Below are 23,259 nucleotides of genomic sequence, written 5' to 3' on the forward strand. Positions count from 1 at the left end.
TTTTGTGTGACTAGCTCTGATTGAAAATATTGCCTCCTAAGCGTGGTAACCAGATCTATTCCATGATTAGCCAACTGGTGTCATGTTTGGCATACAGGCTGCCAGTGTCCTAACCTAACCCAAATCCTAAAACAAACCCCCTCTCTGTCATGAATGTGACTCAGCGGACCGCGTGGTGGGCCTGGAGACCATGGCCAAGATGTCCGACAGCTCCATGCCCAGTGGCTCCAAGACCAAGAAGGGCATGTTCCGGACCGTGGGTCAGCTCTACAAGGAGTCCCTGGCCAAGCTCATGACCACGCTGCACAACACCCAGCCCAACTTCGTCAGATGTATCATCCCTAACCACGAGAAGAGGGTAGGCACTAGGCATAGACATTACTCACAATGTGGCCATTCAATAGAACGTTCAGCTGTGAATAAGGTCTATTAGGCTGCAAGTAGAGTGTGGACACCCTGTTGCCAGTGTCTAAGTGGAGTGAAGAATCCACTTGATTCAATTTGAATTCTATTTGATTCAATTCCAGCCTACCGCAGTCCACCACTATTGTTCCCCATGTAGGGCCATTCCTTTTGAACTGTACTTGTTTGTTGATGCTGAGGAGAGGTGCAAGCAACTCCCTCTATAAATTGGGAAAAAATACCATATTAGATTAGCTGACAAGACGCCTTGTTTGTCTGATAAAGGCAATTTAGGACATTTGAATGGAATTAAGTGTTTCCTCCCCCAGTTGTGAAGGAGTGTTAAGTATTTTCTTCTCCAACTGCTTTTTCTACTTTTTCACTTTCAACCTTTAAACTTTTTAGGACAAATCTAAAGAATAATTTTATGTACTTATTTCTATTTGTAAGGAGCTGTAAATAATCTTGCCCTTTACGTGTTTGCTAACCTTGGGTATTTGTAACATTGATGTTTTGTATACAATATGTAAAGCAAATGTAATCATATTCATTAATCCTATATCCTGACCTGTTGTCCTCAGGCGGGGAAACTGGACGCCCATCTGGTCTTGGATCAGCTGAAGTGCAACGGTGTGTTGGAGGGCATCCGTATCTGCCGGCAAGGGTTCCCCAACCGAATCCTCTTCCAGGAGTTCCGTCAGCGGTGAGTAGACTTGAACGGAAGAATCTGTTGCCTTAGCCTGGTTAAACCAGCCTGGACACTGTCGCTCACCATGGTTTCACCGTTCAGTCTGGTTTAACCAGGCTATACTATTGCCTACTATCCAGTTGCATTCAACATTGGCATGTATTAAACATAGCCTGTGGTAAACATTTCTCTTAAATCAGACTTCGTCTGTCTCAATATTTTCACTCTACAGTTACGAGATCCTGGCGGCTAGTGCTATTCCCAAGGGATTCATGGATGGCAAACAGGCTTGTGGTCTCATGGTAAGAAAGAGCCATTTCCAAATCCTAGCATCAGGAAATTTATCATATCAAGTCTATGAAAACAGCCTTACATATTATCTTCTCTGGAATTCTACCAAGACGAGACACCAAGTACCAAGATAGAAACCAACTGGTACCAACTCTGCAACATACCAAGCTCAATTCCCATTTTCTCACATTCCTTTCCTGTCCCATTTCTGGTTAGATTAAGCACCTGGATCTGGACCCCAACTTGTACCGGATTGGTCAGAGTAAGATCTTCTTCCGTACCGGCGTGTTGGCCCAGCTCGAGGAGGAGAGGGATCTGAAGATTACGGTGGTCATTATCGCCTTCCAGTCCCAGGCTAGAGGTTTCCTGGCCAGAAAGTGAGCAATGGCCTCAGTGTTGACACTGCTTTAATACAATGAAGCCCTCCGTCTATATATCAATTCTACCCAGCTAACATTTTGTCCTGGGAATGTCCCCTAAATGTTAGCGAAAGTCCAGGGGACATCGCAATGTAACGTTCCCAGGACAGACGTTTTTCTGATTTTGGTCCCGAAAGTGCCACTATGTAGGCTGTTATTAGCACTGTCCACAAATGAAACTGAATCAGTGAAAACGGCTTTTATGAGCCAATAAATGCTACATTAGTGGTCAATGTTGGTTCCGCTCCTGTGTTCTAACAGGGCCTTTGCTAAGAGACAGCAGCAACTGATGGCCATGAAGGTGATTCAGAGGAACTGTGCTGCCTACCTCAAACTCAGGAACTGGCAGTGGTGGAGACTCTTCACCAAGGTAGAGTTTCAACAACATGAACTATTCAACTCACTCCATTCATTTGATGTCTGTCCGATTTACCAAGGACATCGGATTTAGACTTTGGTGGCGGATGCAGTGTTGACCAAGTCACGTTGTTCTGACCTGCAGGTCAAGCCTCTGTTGCAAGTGACCCGCCAGGAGGAGGAGATGGGCCTGAAGGACGATGAGCTGCAGAAGGCCAAGGAGTCTGCAGTGAAGTATGAATCAGAGCTGAAGGAGATCACCCTGAAACACACAACAGTATGTATAGGGTTCATTCACCAGGAACACACTATGTGCTTTCCACAATCTTTGTAGGGATTATGTAGCCTTTTTTCAGATATTCGTTTGAATTAAATTACTATTGTAACCCTTATCACCACTTTCATTGCCTAAAATAAAATATTGGCATTTACATAAGTGTTATGAAATTAAAACATTAACTCGAAAGTTTAGTGTACCACAGGGTTGTGTGTTGGGCCCCCTACACTTTTCTTTCTATTCACTTCTTGCGTCGAGCCATCCGGGATCGTGACTACAGCCTCAAGCCCATTACCATAACGCAACGTTAACTATTCATGAAAATCGCAAATGAAATGAAATAAATATGCTAGCTCTCAAGCTTAGCCTTTTGTTAACACTCATCTCAGATTTTCAAAATATGCTTCCCAACCATAGCAAAACAAGCATTTGTGTAACAGTATTGATAGCTAGCGTAGCAATTAGCGTTAGCATTCAGCAGGCAACATTTTCACAAAAACCAGAAAAGCATTCAAATAAAATAATTTACCTTTGAAGAACTTCGGATGTTTTCAATGAGGAGACTCTCAGTTAGATAGCAAATGTTCAGTTTTTCCTGAAAGATTATTTGTTTAGGACAAATCGCTCCGTTTTGTGCATCACGTTTGGCTACCAAAAAAAATTTCAGTCATCAAAACGCCGAACTGTTTTCCAAATTAACTCCATAATATCGACTGAAACATGGTAAACGTTGTTTAGAATCAATCCTCAGGTGTTTTTCACATAATGATATATCTCGTGGAAGAAAATGGATTGCGTGCAGCTTGGAGATTACGCAGCAATTTCACAAAGGACACCGGGCGGACACCTGGTAAATGTAATCTCTTATGGCCAATCTTCCAATGATATGCCTACAAATATGTCACAATGCTGCAGACACCTTGGGCAAACTGCAGAAAGCGTAGGTTCGTTCAGGGCACATTCACAGCCATATAAGGAGACAATGGAAAACAGAGCCTCAAATTCTGCTCATTTCCTGTTTGAAGTTTCATCTTGGTTTCGCCTGTAGCATCAGTTCTGTGACACTCACAGATAATATCTTTGCAGTTTTGGAAACATCAGTGTTTTCTTTCCAAAGCTGTCAATTATATGCATAGTCGAGCATATTTTTGTGACAAAATATTGCGCTTCAAACGGGCACGTTTTTTATCCAATAATGAAATGGCGCCCCCATAGCTTCAAGAGGTTTTAAGCTCTCTTTGCTTTTTCTCTGGCTCCTCTTCTATCCAGATTATGGAGGAGAGGAACGCACTGCAGGAGCAGCTGCAGGCTGAGACCGAGCTGTATGCCGAGGCGGAGGAGATGAGGGTGCGTCTGTCCTCTAAGAAGCAGGAGCTGGAGGAGATCCTCCATGAAATGGAGGCCAGGTTGGAAGAGGAGGAAGACCGCGCTCAGGCCCTGCAGGTGGACAAGAAAAAGATGCAGCAACAGATGCAGGTTTGTTTTGACCTTTTTTTTCCTATGTGTCTTTCACCTTGACTTTGTATTTTGGAGTTTGGGGTGTGTGTTGCTTTAGGCTTGTGCCAGTCATGTTAGGTTGAGGGTTGCTGGTTTGAATCCTAAGTCTGGCAGTTCAGTTCTTCTTGGTTTTGTTTAGGACCTGGAGGAGCATCTGGAGGAGGAGGAGGATGCCCGTCAGAAGCTGCAGCTGGAGAAGGTAGCATGTGAAGGCAAGATCAAGAAGTTAGAGGACGATGTCTTAGTGATGGAGGACCACAACACCAAACTGTTAAAGGTTAGTTATAGTACCATGTCTCAGGTATCATATGAGACATATTGTCAAGGCTATGGGCCATTTTTAAAGGAACATTTGAGTGTTTTTGTCTATCAAGAGACTAGTGTGTCAGTTTCCATATTATGTCCTCAGCATCATAGAAGAAGCATTGTCAAGTCTCTGGGTCCGTGAGTCCAATGAAGATTTGATAATGACAGTTGATCCTGTTTTCTATTTGTCCACTCAATCGGCATTTGATGAAAGCAGGGGTATGATGTTTAGGATTTACACTGTTTACCTGTTTGCCATGTTTACCCTGTTTTAGGAGAGGAAACTAATGGAGGAGAGACTAGCAGATTTCAGCTCCAACCTGGCAGAGGAGGAAGAGAAGTCCAAAAACCTGACCAAGCTCAAGAACAAACACGAGTCGATGATCTCTGAACTTGAGGGTTTGTATCAATATTTTACCCCATCCAGACATCAGATAAACCACTCAATGGATACCACACCTATTCAGTTATCAAACAAGACTGAACATCTTTGTCCTTACAAATAGTGGCTTTGGGGGTTTTCCTGACCATGTGACCTGACCAGGAAAAACTAGCCATATCCATACAGGAACATCCTATATCGTAAACAATCTGTTGTCCTTAAGTTTGTCGGAAGAACATATTGAAGCTGTTCAGCCACTACACACATTTTCATCTATAGAGTAACCTTCCATATATTTCTTTATCTTTTGTCCTCTAGTCCGTCTGAAGAAGGAGGAGAAGGGTCGGCAGGAGCTGGACAAAGCAAAGCGTAAGCTGGAGGCGGAGTCTAACGACCTCCAGGAGCAGATAGCCGACCTGCTGGCCCAGATCGCTGAGCTCAAAGCCCAGCTGGCTAAGAAGGAGGAGGAGCTACAGGCTGCTCTGGCCAGGTGGGCAACCAACACTGGATTTTGAGATTTATTTTTAGTAATTTTGTCACTTTTCATTATTCTTTCCTTTTGAGCCCCCTTCAGTTGTTTTATAGATCCTCACATGATACTATGATAAAGTCCACATTACACTTGTTTATGACTTCTAAAACACAACACCAAATGTAACAGTGCCATCTATTGATATTAGCATCTGCACAGAATATGCCTTTTATTAGTGATATGTTTTATCTTGAAATCATCCACAAACAAAGTATTAACGATGTATAAACAATGTTCACCTTTTTCCCCTAGGCTAGAGGACGAGATGGCCCAGAAGAACAATGCCCTAAAGAAGATCCGGGAGCTGGAGGGCCACATCTCAGACCTTCAGGAGGACCTGGACTCAGAGCGCCAGGCCAGGAACAAGACTGAGAAGGCCAGGAGGGACCTGGGAGAGGAGCTGGAGGCCCTCAAGTCTGAGCTGGAGGATACACTTGACAGCACCGCTACCCAGCAGGAGCTCCGGTGAGTACAAATGCTAGGCAGTGGCTCTGTTCCAATATCCACACTGGCATACCACTTAGTATGAAGCAATATATTCTTACTGAATGCTAGTATGGACATTGGAAAGTAGCCATTTTGGTAATTTGTCTGTATATTCATACAGTTTAGGGTAATACTTGGTCTATTCAATCACTCATGCAATTCATTATGTCCATCCATTCTATCCATCCATACATTCTTTCACCCAACATCCATCCTCTCATCTCTGCAGGGCGAAGAGAGAACAGGAGGTGAACCTGTTGAAGAAGGCCATGGATGACGAGGGTCGGACCCATGAGGCCCAGGTGCAGGAGATGAGACAGAAACACACCCAGGCTGTAGAGGAGCTCACAGAGCAGCTGGAGCAGTCCAAACGGGTAAGGAAATGTAGCTACACTACAAGTGCCCAAAGTTCTGTATCTGCTTGTATAGCATCATCTCACTGGCCAGATTTGATGTCACTAACTGACTACATTCTGAAGCATATGAAAACTTAATGTGTGCATGAATCCATCTTCCACAGAACAGGATCCATTTACCGCTTTCTATTATGGAAGCTCTATGTATAAGCACTCTGGTTTCAGGATACAGAAAAATCCATATGTATTAGATGCTGTGTGGGCCTACCTACATTATACAGTATTTCCATTGACTGGTTGAATCCCCTTCCTCTCTGTGTCCCCCAGGTGAAGTCGAACCTGGACAAGGCCAAGCAGGCCCTGGAGAAGGAGACGTCGGAGCTGACGGTGGAGGTGCGCTCCCTGACCACGGCCAAACAGGATGTGGAGAACAAGAAGAGGAAGGTCGAAGGTCAGCTGAACGAGCTGCAGGCGCGCTTCACCGACAGCGAGAAGCAGAAGGGCGAGCTGGGAGAGCGCTGCTCCAAGATCACTGTGAGTGACGACGATGAGGGGTCGCACAATGATGATGTCATCACACAGAGCCCATATGGCCATAATTCATAAAAAATGTGGACCTGCTGGAACACCCATAGACCCACACAGGGACCCTATTCTTTGTAGAATGATATTCGTTATGTAGAATGACGCACAATGCAATAGATGACTGGATATCCCATCTCTTTCTCTACACAGATTGAACTAGAGAGTGTCACCAACCTCCTGAATGAAGCCGAAGGGAAGAACATCAAGCTGAGCAAAGATGTCTCCACCCTCAGTGCCCAAGTCCAAGACACACAAGTACACACACAATACATCCTGTTTATTCTGTACTGCATATTCATGCAAGCTAACATTTCATTGTAAGTATATTTTAAGTGAGAAATTACCAAAATGACTCACCGTAACTTCTCTGTGTGGTTCAATGCTGGTTTATGATATCCTGTATGTAGCAATTGTTGCTCATTGTTTTGATACTGAACTTTGACCTTGTCTCTGCCCTCCTCAGGAGCTGCTGGCTGAGGAGACCCGTCAGAAGCTGCAGTTCTCCACCAAGCTGCGTCAGATGGAGGACGACCGCAACAGTCTGCAGGAACAGCTGGAGGAGGAGGTGGAGGCCAAGAGGAACGTGGAGAGACACGTGTCCACCCTCAACATACAGGTCAGAGTTCACACACCGGGTCAGACACTGGAGTCAAACGGTAAAACCTCATTGAGATGGATACTGCATGTGAAGAGATCCATCTTGTTGCCATTTCAAGTGGACATTTCCTGTGCGTTATGTTTCCAAAACAAGAGATTGTAGTGTGTCTTTCTGAGTTAGCGTATTGGGGACAGCATCCACTTAAAATTAAGACTAGCTGGAAATGAAAAGGGTTCTCAGTCAATTAACCTGGTAAAATAACAGTTAAATGAACATATAATGAAAACATGAAGAAAGTACATTTATACACTTGTTTACACTATTTTCCTTGTATCACCAGTTGTCAGACTCCAAGAAGAAGCTAGAAGAAATGGCCGGCAACAATGAGCTCCTGGAGGAGAGCAAGAAGCGTCTTCAGAGAGACCTGGAAGCGTCCAACACCCAGTTCGAGGAGAAGGCCTCTGCCTACGACAAGCTGGAGAAGACCAAGAACCGTCTGCAGCAGGAGCTAGAGGACATCCTCATGGACCTGGACAACCAGAGGACCATCGTCTCCAACCTGGAGAAGAAGCAGAAGAAGTTTGACCAGGGTCAGTCAACCAAACCAAATGCAAAACTGGTCGACATAACATTATAGGGATGGAAATGACGCAATACCAACCAGTTTTGCCTGCTGGTACAACAGACATATCAAAATGCTGACACTAATCAAAGGGCAATTGTGATGCATGTTATGTTAAAGATAAACAGGGTGTAGGAGAATGTAAATAAGGATAAAATATTTACTTAAACCATGCATCAACAAAAAAAATACTTCTCTTTAACTACTTTCTCTGCCGTGTAAGTGAAATCAAATTTATTTGGACTTGAAAGGCATCTGAACTGACCTTCTCCATGTCCCTCTTTCTTCCAGATGTTGGCCGAGGAGAAGACCATCTCCAGTAAGTACGCTGATGAGAGGGACCGTGCTGAGGCAGAGGCCAGGGAGAAGGAGACCAAGGCCCTGTCTCTGGCCCGTGCTCTGGAGGAGGCCCAGGAGAGCAGGGAGGAGCTGGAGAGAGCCAACAAGTCCCTTAAGACTGAGATGGAAGACCTGGTCAGCTCTAAGGATGACGTGGGCAAGAGTGTGAGTGTGGACAATCAACTTCTCTGGAATCTATGGGCCAGTTTCCCAGATTTTAGTCCAGGACTAGTCCTGGACTAAAAGTATCTTTCAATGGAGCCTCTTTCCATGGAGATTGAGCCTGATTTTGAATCCAGGACTAGGTTTAATCACCTTTTCTTTTTTATGGCAATATTCTTAAACCACCAATAGGTGGCAGGCATGTCCACAACCTTTTCTCACCCACCCACCCCTCCATCCCATCCGTAGGTCCATGAGTTGGAGAAGGGGAAGCGTGGGCTGGAGGCCCAGGTGGAGGAGATGAAGACCCAGCTGGAGGAGCTGGAGGATGAGCTGCAGGCTGCAGAGGACGCCAAGCTGCGTCTGGAGGTCAACATGCAGGCCCTGAAGGCCCAGTTCGACAGGGACCTGGTGGGACGTGACGAGATGGGAGAGGAGAAGAAGAGACAGCTCATAAAGCAGGTAGGGAAAGAAGGAAAAACTGTAAAGAGGAAAAGCCACCATTTTGTTACACAAGAGTAGTAGGTTCATGGGATTAACTCTCCAGGGTGTTCAAGCCACTCTTGAGCTACACAATACTGACACACATTCACAGCAACAAATTATGTTGCTGAATTGAGCTTGTGCTCATCTTTGCTTTCTGTGTGTGTGCTCCCCAGGTGCGTGAGTTGGAGACGGAGCTAGAGGACGAGAGGAAGCAGAGAGCCACGGCGGCAGCAGCCAAGAAGAAGCTGGAGGGAGATATGAAGGACCTGGAGGGACAGATTGAGATGTCCAACAAGGGACGCGACGAGGCCATCAAACAGCTGCGCAAGATCCAGGTGAGTTGGAGCGAACAACGATACTGTAACACATTACCTTACAGTGATACTGTTGTGTTTATGGAGCAGTATGACAGCCTATTCCTTATTTAGTCATATGTAGCATGCCTTATGTAGCCTTATGTAACTGACATTCATGGTGTAAAATGAATCCAGCAGTGTGAGGTTTGGCTATGGCTTTGACGTAAAACCTGTTAGGTTCTAAATAAACAGAGTAAAACTAATGGACAACTATGAAAAAATGCTCCAACCAAGTTTATTCACCCAATTGGTCAGACAGCTGAAAGGACAAAGACCTATTTACACAAGCACTGGTATTTAAGCCTTCCTCCTATGCAGATTCCCCTCCTTACACATCTGGACAGCCAATACATCTCTGTTGCTAGACAGGACTTTAGTGACTCATGTTCTTTCTCACTTCATCTGACCTGACCTCGGCCCAAATTCCTCACTCCTCCCCAACTCACGGCTGTCCTCTTGACTTGTACCAGACTGTAGCCCTTCTCCTTTCCATAGGATACCTGATGTCTATCAATAACATGTTCTGACAGAATGTAACCGTTCTACATTCCCCTCTCTCCCTCAGTACCATGAACAAGTATTTTTCATATTTCAAGTTTAGAAGTCAGAACCCATCACACCTTATAAAGCATTATGAAAGCCTTATGATGCCTCATAATGTAACTATGTCATTCCATCTCCAGGCCCAGATGAAGGACTTCCAGAGGGAACTGGAAGATTCCCGTGCAGCCAGAGAAGAGGTGATGGGTACGGCCAAGGAGAGCGAGAGGAAGGCCAAGAGTCTGGAGGCTGAGCTCATGCAGATTCAGGAGGTAATGTAGCCTGGCTCACTGTAGATAGCATGGCAAAGTGTGAAATAACACTCTATTTCCCATATAGTGCACTACTTTTGACCAGAGTGCTATTGTGTGTGTGTGTAGGAGCTGGCTGCTGCTGAGAGGGCACGGAAACAAGCAGAGGCTGAGCGGGACGAGCTGTCTGACGAACTAGCCAGCAACACCTCTGGAAAGTAAGTAGGACCTTTACTAAATGAATGTGCTGTTAACAGCATTATAATGCCTCTTGTATTTCACCATTTTCCACAGTCTGAAACAGTGAATTGAAACATTAGATGGTGGTGTAGCCAGCAACACATTGTGTGGTAATGTAGGGGAGCATTCTGGAAAGTAAGTAGAACATTCATTTACTAAATTAATGTGCATTCATTGTTAACAGCATTATAATGCCTCTTGCATTATTTCACTGAAACATTTTCCACAGTCAAAATTGTGGAATGAATTAATGAAACATTGTGAATTGAATTGTGTGGTAGTGTAGGGGAGCATTCATTGTGCGACTGAAGCGTGGTGTAGTGGAGCATTCATTGTGCAACTGAATCATTGTGTGGTAATGTAGGGGAGCATTCATTGTGTGATTGGCTGTTTCCTGTGTGCTGTTTCCAGATCAGCCCTGTCTGATGAAAAGCGTCGTTTGGAGGCTAAGATCTCCCAGCTGGAGGAGGAGCTGGAGGAAGAAAGCAGTAACATGGAGATCCTCAACGACAGATTGAGGAAGAGCACTCAACAGGTTAGACTGGCAAGACCCCTCTTCCTAACGACCTGAAACACACTGTGACCACACCTAAACACACTAGAACAGGGCTGTCCAACCCTCCTTCCTGGAGATCTACCATCCTGTAGGTTTTCAGTCCAACCCTCATTTAACACACCTGATTCAACTAATTAGCTGCTCAACAAGACCTTAAATAGCTGAATCAGATATGCTAAATTAGGGTTGAACTGAAAATCCTACAGGACAGTAGACCTTTCCTTCCAGTTCTCTGCTGCCAATGACTGGAACGATTTGCATAAATCACTGAAGTTGGAGACTTATCTCCCTCACTAACTTTAAACATCAGCTATCTGAGGAGCAGCTTACCGATCACTGCAGCTGTACACAGCCCATCTGTAAATAGCCCATCCAATCTACCTACCTCATCCCCATATACTTTGTATTTAATTTTTTGCATATTTTGCACACCAGTATTTCTACTTGCACATCATCTGCACATTTATCCCTCCAGTGTTAATTTGCTAAACTGTAATTACTTCGCTACTATGGCCGATTTATTGCCTTACCACCTCACACCATTTGCACACACTGTATAAATACTTTTTTTCTATTGTGTTATTGACAGTACATTTGTTTATTCCATGTGTAACTCTGTTGTTTGTGTCACACTCCTTTGCTTTATCTTGGCCAGGTCGCAGTTGTAAATGAGAACTTGTTCTCAACTGGCCTACCTGGTTAAATAAAGGTGAAATTACAAAAATAAGGAAATCTCCAGGAAGCGGGTTGGGCAGCCCTGCACTAGAACCACAACTTGACCTTTTTAATCAACCATGCTTTCAACCCTCATTGACCACCTCTTGGATGTACATTGACCATACCTTTAACCCTCAGTGACCAAGTTTTGAACTCCCAGCGTCATTGACCACATCTTGACCACTCTTCACACTCAGGTGGACCAGCTGAACAATGAGCTGCAGACCGAGCGCACCACCTCCCAGAAGAACGAGAGCGCCCGGCAGCAGATGGAGAGGCAGAACAAGGACCTAAAGGCCAAGCTGCAGGAGATGGAGAACCAGGTCAGAGATAGTCACATCTACATAAATCTACTATCTAGGGTTTCTCCCCATTGAGAAAATACTAAGTGTCCTTACTTTCCGGTCCATCTTAGTGGGCGTGTAGTGTGCCGTTAAATTGTGGGGTATCGATTTATCATCATCTCTGACCAGGTCAAGTCCAAGTTCAAGTCATCCATCACTGCCCTGGAGGCCAAGGTGGCTCAGTTGGAGGAACAGGTGGAGCAGGAGAGCAGAGACAAGCAGGCCGTAGCCAAGGGCCTGCGCCAGAAGGACAAAAAGCTGAAAGATCTGATGATCCAGGTGGAGGACGAGAGGAAACAGGCTGAACAGTATAAGGAACAGGTATGTTGTTGTGTCATGCTGACACCAGTCTTATGAACACCCTCTTCTTCCTTTCTGCTATTGACAGTGTTATGAACCCCCCCCCCACCTTACTCCTCTCCTTTCCCCCTCTCCTCCCCAGGCAGAAAAGGGCAACACGCGGATGAAGCAGCTGAAGCGCCAGCTGGAGGAGTCGGAGGAGGAGTCTCAGCGCATCACGGCTGCCCGCAGGAAGCTGCAGAGGGAGCTGGATGAGTCCACCGAGGCTAACGATGCCATGAGCCGAGGTCAACTCCCTCAAGAGCAAACTCAGGTACAGTATGACCCCAGAGTCAGGGCGGTGTCTTTGGCAAGAGTCCCTGTTCCTGACCTCTCCTGTGTACTGTAGTTTCACTGTGCTCAAATCACTCGGTAGAAAAGGATAACCACCCCAAATCAAGGCAGGTCCAATATATAACTGTGTAGATTTACAGCAACCACACTGACATTTCACACAATCAACCATTCGCCAACCACAATTAAATCATCTCCCAATGGGCAAAGGATCATAAAGTGCTCTTTTGGGGCTTGCAGATAACAATTGAAAACTGTACTTCAGTATATCTGTTTCCAACACCATGGTGAGTCTTCTGGATATCAAAGCCTTTCTTGAATCTTTATTGCAGAGGCAACCCAATCCCAGAACCCAAGGAGTAACGTGGCAGGTACCTCTGCGCTCAAAGTTTATCACCATTTTCATTTTAACTTTCCATAACTTACCCCCATGCACTCTTGTCCAACTGACTGTGCCATTTCTCCGCCTGAAAGAGTGAAATATGGTTTATCGGTCAATATCTTCAATGGAGCTCCTCTGATCGAGCTCATAGTCTGAAACAGTGCAAGAAAAGTGTATTGCACTTCCGTTGTGGTCTTTCTACTACTGGTGACCATATTTTTCTCCATGCTTGGTTTAGTTGCCCTAAACCAAACTCATTTCTCTGTCTGTCTAGCCTGGTTCCAGATCTGTTTGTGCTGTCTTGCCAAATCCTATGGTCTCCAGTGACCATCGGCGTTGACAATTCAGCACAAACAGTTTTGGGACCAGACTAGTGTTCGTCTAGACAGGAGTCAAATGAGTTAAAGATATAACCGGCCGGTGTGCAGCGTGCCTACTGTTACTATAACATCTCACTCATTCTGCATTTCAGCGATGCCATTTAGTCTTCCTCGTGTTCAACACGTTTTTTTTTTACCCAAGTCCAACAAAACATAATAGACAAGTTTCATGAAATTATGTAGTTTGAACTTAATAGACCATTGTGGTTCCACTTTAAACAAAGTACAACTTATAATGGCTTTATATAACATGCAAAGGCCTCATAAGAACTACATAAAGGCTTCATAAATCATCTATAAGCATGTCATACTCTATAAATAGTGACGTGACAACCAGAATAGGGTGAATTGCCAAATGTTTATACACCATTTATATCATGACATATGCTCACAGATTATTTGAAGTATTTATGTAGGCTATATAAAGCCTTATAAGTTGTAATTGTTTAAAGTGGGACTATTATTGTAATAAGATGTCAATACTTTGTGACGATCACAACCTGTCTGGTAGGTATTGTTAGACATCCATTTTACCTTCAAACAGAAAGGTGGATAAAGGCGGAGTGATATGCAGACCATGGGAGCAGAAAGTCCAACACTGTCCTGAGGTTACCAGGACAACCTAGACTAGTCTTGCCCATAGCTCGTCTCATCTGTGTGTTTGTCTGTGTGTCCTGTGTGCTGTCTGTCTGCGTTTCAGGCGTGGGACAGAGCCCTCTTTCAGCGCTGCACCGCGCCGTGTCGGGGGCAGTGCCCGGAGAGGGGTCATCGATGACGCGGCAGAAGAAGACGGGGACTCACAGGGGGACTACAACGGAACAAAGTCTGTTGAGTAGAAGAGCCCAAAACCATCCAATTAAATTCAGTATTACAAGCATCCAACCAATCAGACTCAGTATTAGGTGCCAGACAGACCCGCTTTACCAAAGAACACACAAGTGACTTCAACCTTTTTCTTTCATATCACTTCCAAATATGATTCTCTATATCAGTCGCATATCGACTGCCTTCTCGTTCAGAGCACATAAGGCTTTTCACAATTCAAAACAGACAAGATGGAGGCATAAGAGAGACAGGCGTAATAATGAATTTGGTTTAAGTTTAGTGCCTGGGATGTTAGTGTGATTTGTTCTTTTGCTACACTGTTTTGTACTGCACTGAATTACTTGTCCCTACGATACTTCCTTAGCATAATGTTGTACCCCTCGAAGGTACGTAGGTTACATGTTGTTCCTTATTCTCCTTTCATCTGGAAGGATAAATCCAGGTGTTACTATTCGTCACTTTAAATCCTAATTAATTATAGGCATCACATTGTATTTCTAGATTTATACATCTAGCGGTCATGTAAATCTATTCCATTTCTATGACGGCATTATGACTTGTCCCGTCTTCTACACTGCTGTTAACTTTTAAGATCGTTATAGAAGGTCAATGTATACTATGGCAAATGGTATACCCACCCAGCTAAAAAAATAACTGATGTAGTCCAAATGTATTTTGTTTGTATTCAGAATAGCTGCCCCAATATTGGCACATGGTTGCTGTTGTCTATGGTAAGGACAGTGACTCGACCATATATATTTCATACTTTTAATATTTTTCTGACTGTCAAGTATGGGTAGCAGAACACCTTCCTACTTTTAGAAACCAAAACCAGTCACCCCTTTCTTGTTCCTAAAGTCTAATACACATAGTATCAACAAGACAGGTACTTTTTCAGTTGTGTACCTTGCCAAGTAGAATATCATCAGCAGGAATAGTGTCATACCATCAAGGCCATTGTGTGTCCAGATGAATATTCAACAAAAATATATTTTAGTTTTTCCCGCCACTGGTCACCTTTACAACAATGTTCTGTCTTGTTTTTACTCCATTGACGTTTACATGCCACTTCTTCAAATCTATAAAATGTGGAACCACCTGCACAATAAATAAGTGAAAAAGTAACCGTATTCATCTACTATATGTCTGTCTCCACATCCTGAATGATATTGCCAAAAGCATGTTAAGAATGTTCATTTTATGTGTTCATTTTGATACAAAAAGGATTGCAAACCAACAGGTCAAAAGGTCAGAGCACCTCAGGTGCATACATTTCAATGTAAATCAAACAGAAGTTAGTATGTTAGTAAACACCCACAAACAGTTGCATGTACAGTTGTAAAAGAAGCTCTACAAACGGTACTTCCTGGTCCTTAGTTCATTCATAAGAACAGCTGCTTTGTAGACATATTATCCTGGTCTCAAATCTGTGTGTTCTAACCAACTCCTTTATCACGAACATGACAGGGGAATTGGATAAAGCACATATGGATGGAACCGATATATACACATTGTTAGTAAGTACAAACGTCATTGAGCAGTAACATGCCCTAGTGTCATATGTCCTTGATATTGGACTATTGCTCCTCATTGGAAAGACAGAAGGCTAAAACATTATTTTAAACAGCACGTAAAGAATTCACATGTCCAGCATCAAACAGTGTAACCAAGGCATCATCCATAATGGTTTTGGAAATATAGTATGAACTGTGCTTTCTCGAAACCCTATTTTGTCATCTTTGATAGCTCCCTGATCTGATATAAGATCAGTATTTTGACAGGAATTCTGGGTTGACTGACCTGCTCAAAATTCAACCAAAGCTTTAGGCCACTTCCTATTAGAAACATCTAATATAGATTCTATACATTCAGTGGTGCCCCTTAACTCTCTGACTCATAAAAGATGAAGAACATATGCAAACCATCAAACAAATGGAGAGAACATCTAAAACTAACTTTATCAACTGTGGTAACGTCTTTGCCAAAGACCTAGACTAAATTTGAGATTTTCAGTTAACTCAATGTACTTTCTGTTCCTATCTTGTAAAACATTCTGCAAATGCATGACAGGGTATAGGCTAGCTAGTCTGTGCATTTGTCACAGATAATACTTTTTCAAGTTACCAGGTAGAAGACATTTAAAATAATGTATATTTGTACATTAATCCAGTAAAGTAGTAGTACCCATAACTTCAGACCATCCTTAGCTTTTACAGCCGATGACAACACAGCACAAAGAAAGGTTTAATACACATTCTCCAAAAGGTAAGTTAGGCTAGCTTTACCATCTGACACTTTACACGTATAGCCTCTAAGCACCTATGTGGCTTAGCTACAAACGGACATATAGTTAGACATACAGAAAGGAATCATGACTAGGCAAAACTTCCATGTGGTGGTGATATACTGATAAAAGGCAGCAATGCTAAGGCACAGCACCAACTATTGACCAACTTCACTCTTCTGCTATAGCTGGCACACCAAGAATCCAAGATGGAGTTCAATCAGAGAATGTGGGTACAAGAAGGACCGGGGGAGGATTAGTAGCAGGGTTGGGGGTTGGGGTTGTCATTGCAGGACTTGGGTTCAGGGGTCATCAGGAGGACATGCAGCGGGGTCAAGGAATCCTCACTTCTATTATTCATTAAAATAAAACTGTAGCATCATGACAGCGGTTCTTCTCAGTCCATGCAGCAAATAAGTTGATAGAGGGAGCGGCTTCCTGGTTCATAGTCTGACTGAGGGGGAGGATGTTCAGCTGGTAGTGTAGTGAGGGGACACAGTTTAAAGCCCTACTGATGGGTAGTACAGTCTGGTGTGGGGAGGGGGACAGGGGAGGCCCTCGTTTCATAGCAGGATCTTGACTCCCCCTGATGGTGACTGGGAGCTGTGGGAGGAGATCCCCGAGGAGGCGCAGGTCCAAACTCTAACCGCTTCACCAAACTGAAAGACAGAACATCTACCATGATGAGTAACACAAATCAACAAGTCAATTTTAATGTAGAACAGACAGAATTATGAGCAACAGGAACCAGAACAAATCCCACCCAGTTCATGTTCATTAGTTGTCACTACACTACCAGCTGAACATCCTCCCCCCTCTTAGTTGATTTCTCAGACCAGTATAGGTCTAAATGGAGAGTAAAGTACTTTAGTTAAGATGTCTGGCTTTCTTGAGTTGAATGCACTTGCTGTGGGTCACCCTGGATGGGAGCATCTGCTAAATGTTGTGCCATGTACACTGTGTACAAAACATGAACACCTGCTCTTTCCATGACAGACTGACCAGGTGAAAGCTATGAACCTTTTTGATGTCACTTGCTAAATCCACTTCAATCAGTGTAGATGAAGGGGGGAGATGGCTTTAAAAGAAACAACTTTTACCTTTGAGACATGGATTGTGTATGTGTGCCATGCCCCAATGAATTGAGGCTGTTCTGAGGGCGTGGGGTACAGAAGGTGTTCCTAATGTTTGGTATACTCAGTGTATATTATGCATTTAATTTGTTTTGATTTCTGTTTGGACCCCAGGAAGTGTCCACTGCCTCGGCAGCAGCTAATTGGGAATCCTAATAAATACTACTACTAAGTAAGCTGAATCTAGATACACACAACGAGACATATATACATACAGTGGGGCAAAAAAGTATTTAGTCAGCCACCAATTGTGCAAGTTCTCCCACTTAAAGATGAGGCCTGTAATTTTTATCATAGGTACACTTCAACTATGACAGACAAAATGAGAAAAGCAATGCAGAAAATCACATTGTAGGATTTTTAATGGATTTATTTGCAAATGATGGAAAATAAGTATTTGGGCAATAAGTTTCTCAATACTGTTATATACCCTTTGTTGGCAAATGACCGAGGTCAAAAGTTTTATTAAAGTCTTCAAGGTTTTCACACACTGTTGCTGGCATTTTGGCCCATTCCTCCATGCAGATCTCCTCTAGAGCAGTGATGTTTTGGGGCTGTTGCTGGGCAACACGGACTTTCAACTCCCTCCAAAGATTTTCTATGGGGTTGAGATCTGGAGACCGACGAGGCCACTCCAGGACCTTAATGCTTCTTACGAAGCCACTCCTTCGTTGCCCGGGCAGTGTGTTTGGGATCATTGTTATGCTGAAAGACCCAGCCACGTTTCATCTTCAATGCCCTTGCTGATGGAGGTATTCACTCAATCTCACGATACATGGCCCCATTCATTCTTTCCTTTACACGGATCCGTCGTCCTGGTCCCTTTGCAGAAAAACAGCCCCAAAGCATGTTTCCACATCCATACTTCACAGTAGGTATGGCATTCTTTTGTCCTCCAAACACGACGAGTTGAGTTTAACAAAAATGTATATTTTGGTTTCATCTTCTGGATCATCCAAATGCTCTCTAGCAAACTTCAGACGGGCCTGGACATGTACTGGCTTAAGCAGGGGGACACGTCTGGCACTGCAGGATTTGAGTCCCTGGCGGTGTAGTGCGTTACTGATGGTAGGCTTTGTTACTTTGGTCCCAGCTCTCTGCAGGTCATTCACTAGGTCCCCCCGTGTGGTTCTGGGAATTTTGCTCAGTTCTTGTGATCATTTTGACCCCACGGGGTGAGATCTAGCATGGAGCCCCAGATCGAGGGAGATTATCAGTGGTCTTGTATGTCTTCCATTCCTAATAATTGCTCCCACAGTTGATTTTCTTCAAACCAAGCTGCTTACCTATTGCAGATTCAGTCTTCCCAGCCTGGTGCAGATCTACAATTTTGTTTCTGGTGTCCATTGACAGCTCTTTGGTCTTAAAGTGGAGTTTGGAGTGTGACTGAGGTTGTGGACAGGTGTCTTTTATACTGATAAGTTCAAACAGGTGCCATTAATACAGGTAACTAGTGGAGGACAGAGGAGCCTCTTAAAAGAAGTTACAGGTCTGTGAGAGCCAGAAATCTTTTGTGCTTGTTTGTAGGTGAAAATCTGATTTTCTCATTGTGACCCATTTACCTGTCGTAGTGTGGAGGGCTCATGCTGCAGGCCTGGATCTCTGTGCCTCCCTCTATAGCAGAGGGGGTACCGGGACACGACGGAAGAGTCTGTCTTTTCGGCGACGTGTCATATACGAAGTCTCGACAAGAAGCCAACTTGGACTCCAGGTTCTAGAGCATCCAAGAGGGGAAATAAGTTGTCTTACAGTCAGATCATCAGACACAGGAATGGAGATGCATTAAGAAAAATTCCAAACAATATTGTTTTTGTATGGAGTTTTCCTTTAAGTCATTAAATTAGAGTTCTATTTTATTCTATACATCATTGAAGGTTCCTGGTGGTATTAAATGCATAGGTCCTACTAAGACTGTTTCTTACCCCAACTTTTCTTAGGAGCTCCCTGACGATGTTGAGTGCAGATATGCGAGCCGACGTAGTCAGTGGAGTTCCTGTTAGGTTATCCCCTAAACACAAACATTACATTTAGCACAAATCACAACATCAAACTACAGCTACTAAGGCACAGAGTTAAAGCCAACAGGGCAAGACTTTCACAAAACAAACCAGGCCAGGGTTTGGTGGAAATTCTTCGTTAGTTGTACATTTTCTGAATCTAAATGCACAACCATGATTCGAGCCAGTATCTTAAGTAGTTGAACATGTTATTATACCAACCTGGTGAAAGTGACATGTTTTCATTTTTCAAAAATAACTTTATATCGAAGGATTGGCATTGATTTGACAGCCTGCTTGCCTAGTTAAATAAAGGTTTTAAAAAACCAGATGACGTGTTTCTTAAACCCATTTTTGCCTATCTGTCTTCATACTGTACTGTCTTTGACTCAGGGATTAACTAGCATTCCACCATTATTCATATATTAAAATTTGGAAAAAGTCATGTCATTATTACAGTTTAACCCACAACACAGCTACCATTGGTCTCACCCACCTCGACGAATGCTTGAGGCTGGGGTTGCTGGGAATGTACCAAGTGGTTTGGAGGGGGTTGTCAGTATGGTGGAGCGTGACGATGATTCGGTCCTGTCTTTCTCTTTAGAGAGGCTACTGGGTGGGCGTCGCTCCTGGACCTGCTGTACAGCTAGCTCCTGTCGTAAATCTGCCCAACACAAAGAGACAACAGATCAGATCTCAAAACTGAGGACATGTGTGACATTGATACTACAGTACAAATATAGAAAAAGTCAATACAAGTAATCACCAATACGCAATGGAAGTCCCACCTACTTCCTGGATCAAGTTTTTGAATGGGCTTCAAGTTTTATATCAAATTCATGATAATTTAAGATACTGTACATGTAAAATTATATTTGTATTTGTGGATTCATTTACTTTCAACTGATGCCTTTCATGAAGGTTTTTATTGCATTTTTCCCCGTAATCAAAAACCTTCATAAAAGGCACTGGATAAAGGTAAATTAATCCACAAATACAATTACAGTATATATGTTAAGATGACCCCATTTTCATGAATATGATTATATATAAGCTTGAAGACCATTAAAAACAGTACAGGACTTGAGCCAGGACTTTTATAGCTGTAAATTCTATACATAATGCCAAACTCATAATCTCACATTTGCTCTGCTTACTTTTGAGGAATACAATGGGCAAGGCTGGATCATCCTGATATTACAATGTCAGTTAGTCAACTATCAAATTGCACATATTTTTGAAACTGGTAACTAAATCTGGCAAAATCAGCAGTTCTTGATGAGAACATGAAATGAAAACCTTTTTGAGTTTCTTGTTCCACTGACTCACCTCTGGCTTCTCACTCTCTCACACACTGACCACTGACCCCGTCCCCACCCTTACACACACAAACCTCTGGCCTCATCCTTTAGTCTCTGGACAGACTCCAGAAGGTTTTCCTTTTCGTCCAGCTCACTCTCCAGGAAGGCGTTCCTTTCGATCACGTGGTTCATCCTCTGCTCAAAGTCCTCCAGGGACATGATGGTCGCCCTGCGAGACAGGACATTGGTCAGTCAGTTACTATGGTTATGTCTTAAATTACATCCTATCCTCCAGGGTGAGTGGAAGGACAGACATGGTTGAATCTGTATGTAGGCCTATGAAGTTTGTGACAAAATGGGTACACACCAATGTCATTAGGGTGATTGGATAAAGAAGTGTCAGACAGACACTTCAGAGTTTACAATGACAACCCAGCAGAGACAGACTTTTTTACATAGTTATTGAAAGTCCCTCATCAACATAATAACAGTCAGTGTCATTACGTCACAATAATAACAACCAAGTCAAAGTGTCCAGACTGACCTCTTGGCCCTCTCCAGGTCGTCATTGGACTGCTCCAGCTCTCTGATGTACTTCTGGAGTTGGTCCTTGACCGCTGTGGTCTCTTCCAGGTCTGCCTCCAACAATGAGATCTGCCTAAACGCTTCAGAGTGCTGCGCCTCGTACTTCTCCTGAAAAATCACAGAACACTTCTTTTTGATGCATGTCTGCTGCTCATTTGTGGTCTTAGATGACGTTCTCCCTTCACAGGCTTGTCCTTGACTGTCCCCCAGGCCCCAGAAATTAAGGCTTTTAGCACAATCAAGTATTCAATGACTTTAACCTTCCCTCTGGGCTCAGCAGTATAAATAGTTGCTCAGAAGTCAGCTGCTCCGTGGTAATGAACACACAGGGCCCCTGGTGATGGTGGCTATGATTTAGTGATGCTAGAGTGACCGTGTGTGTACTACTAGACAACTCAAGACACAGAAGGCACTTTGAAGTCTACTAAAACATACAGATTATGGAGCCCAAACTTTACGTGATGGGAAGCAGAGTATACTAGATAATATGACGTGGTGATTCAAGACTACAGAATATGAGTAGTGTTGGTCTTGACAATACAGGTGTTCTAGGTTCTAACCTGGATGTTCTCCAGTTCCATGCGTAGCCGGTTGTTGTTGGACAGTAGTTCTCTGTTCCGTGCTTCACACTGCTTCAGCTCAGTCTCCAGCTCCGCCTCATAGTCCCTACTCATTTGCTGGAACTCCTGCAACTCCTCCTGTGTCTCCTCAGCCCTGGACACAAAACACGTCTGACCTTCATAGCTAAACTATGTAGAAGGAAATCGCCACTGAATCTGATCTAAGATTAGATTCCATTTTGTCATCTGTTACAGGGTGAAGTTAGGATGGTCATGGCTAGAAGGGATCCAGCTTTTGTCAAATTAACATCAGATTTGATTTTTTCGTAGCAGGTTAGGAGAACTTACACAGCAGGTTAGGAGAAATTGCTTAAAGTTAGGAAAAGTTTAGGGTTAGCTAAACACACACATCCCTTCTAGCCATGACCGTTTAGGATTGATATATGATAAACTTCCTAGATATACGCTTACGGATAGAGATACGGATTGTTTCAGTTCTATCCATTATCCACACATCTAGGCCAACCAGTTCGGCTGCTAGCTACCAACCATTGGTATAATTTCTTACCTTTGCTGGTGTTTGTCTGACTGCTCCTTCCAGAAACTCAGCTCTTCTTCTATGGACCCAAATTTGGGCGTCTTGGGCTCCCCCATGACTAACGTTACAGCTGACTTTATGGTTTCACAAAACCTAGGTAAAAATAAAGTAAAGAAGGAACATGGCACTGGTCATGTTGAGGCAGGCTCTTGTTTGTCTAACTAGCTAGCTATGGATATCAATTAATCATACAATGGAATGCATGCATGTTGACACTTAACAGTTAGTCCAGTAGGGTTAGCTAGGTAACGTTAGACACTTGATAGCTAGTTTTTTTTTACAGCCCGTTGGGATGTCCAGTTTGATCAGATAACTATTCAGTTACTTTAGCTAGCCTATTCAATAAATACATTAAGATGTTGGCTAGTTAATTAGCTAGTTTAGCGACATCCAAACCGTTACGTGAATAACATATAAACTGTTGTGCGATACAGGATAGTGAAGATTTCCGACTTTCAGAGAGTAAAATATACGGCAGAATGCTTACCTGAACAATGATAGCTAAGAAAATGTCATATTACCTACCTAGCAAACAGTCGATCAATAACATAGATAGCAAAACACTATCAGGAAATAAACTGCCCTTCTACCCAAATCCAAACAATTACATCCCCGCGTTTACAGCACGCCATTGGTGGATTCAGAGGATGACGCAAAGCATAGGCATTTCAACCAATCAAGTTATAGTTCCTGGAAGACTGTGAGCGTAGACAACCAGGGTTCACTTTATTAGTCATTCAGTGCACCGTTTCAAGTTCTATGAAATTAAAAACGAGTTATCTAATAAATAAA

At 43.4% G+C, this 23,259-nt stretch overlaps 2 protein-coding genes across 3 annotated transcripts in view; one reads left to right on the top strand and one right to left on the bottom strand.

The window, feature by feature from the left end:
• Positions 1-15,134, top strand: part of LOC118378159 (myosin-11-like) — a 41,892-nt gene extending 26,758 nt beyond the window's left edge. Inside the window, 27 exon segments of the mRNA XM_052505838.1 lie at positions 165-358; positions 984-1,105; positions 1,323-1,392; positions 1,598-1,758; positions 2,062-2,170; positions 2,303-2,434; positions 3,704-3,910; positions 4,071-4,208; positions 4,513-4,636; positions 4,938-5,109; positions 5,404-5,616; positions 5,867-6,011; positions 6,321-6,527; positions 6,729-6,833; positions 7,042-7,194; positions 7,517-7,761; positions 8,086-8,302; positions 8,549-8,761; positions 8,959-9,120; positions 9,825-9,953; positions 10,062-10,150; positions 10,584-10,707; positions 11,643-11,768; positions 11,919-12,110; positions 12,232-12,371; positions 12,373-12,402; positions 13,885-15,134. Coding sequence (XP_052361798.1) covers positions 165-358; positions 984-1,105; positions 1,323-1,392; positions 1,598-1,758; positions 2,062-2,170; positions 2,303-2,434; positions 3,704-3,910; positions 4,071-4,208; positions 4,513-4,636; positions 4,938-5,109; positions 5,404-5,616; positions 5,867-6,011; positions 6,321-6,527; positions 6,729-6,833; positions 7,042-7,194; positions 7,517-7,761; positions 8,086-8,302; positions 8,549-8,761; positions 8,959-9,120; positions 9,825-9,953; positions 10,062-10,150; positions 10,584-10,707; positions 11,643-11,768; positions 11,919-12,110; positions 12,232-12,371; positions 12,373-12,402; positions 13,885-14,020 — 4,055 coding nt within the window. The 3' untranslated portion in view covers positions 14,021-15,134.
• A 54-nt stretch (positions 15,135-15,188) lies between these two features.
• LOC118377741 (nuclear distribution protein nudE homolog 1-like) lies at positions 15,189-23,119 on the bottom strand. Of its 2 annotated transcripts, none has more exons than XM_052505839.1 (9): positions 22,993-23,119; positions 22,438-22,560; positions 21,870-22,023; positions 21,269-21,417; positions 20,817-20,953; positions 19,920-20,087; positions 19,349-19,434; positions 18,989-19,140; positions 15,189-16,952 (listed from the first exon to the last, which is right to left on the bottom strand). In XM_052505839.1, exons 2-9 carry the CDS (start codon positions 22,521-22,523, stop codon positions 16,802-16,804), a joined length of 1,083 nt encoding a protein of 360 aa, XP_052361799.1. In that variant the 5' UTR covers positions 22,524-22,560; positions 22,993-23,119; the 3' UTR covers positions 15,189-16,801. The 2 variants fall into 2 exon arrangements, with proteins under 2 accessions (XP_052361799.1, XP_052361800.1); XM_052505840.1 differs by having other exon boundaries at positions 22,955-23,088.
• Between the last annotated feature and the right edge of the window lie 140 nt (positions 23,120-23,259).

The sequence above is a fragment of the Oncorhynchus keta genome, unplaced genomic scaffold (genome assembly GCF_023373465.1).
Source record: "Oncorhynchus keta strain PuntledgeMale-10-30-2019 unplaced genomic scaffold, Oket_V2 Un_contig_24657_pilon_pilon, whole genome shotgun sequence".
Classification (NCBI taxonomy): Eukaryota; Metazoa; Chordata; class Actinopteri; order Salmoniformes; family Salmonidae; genus Oncorhynchus; species Oncorhynchus keta.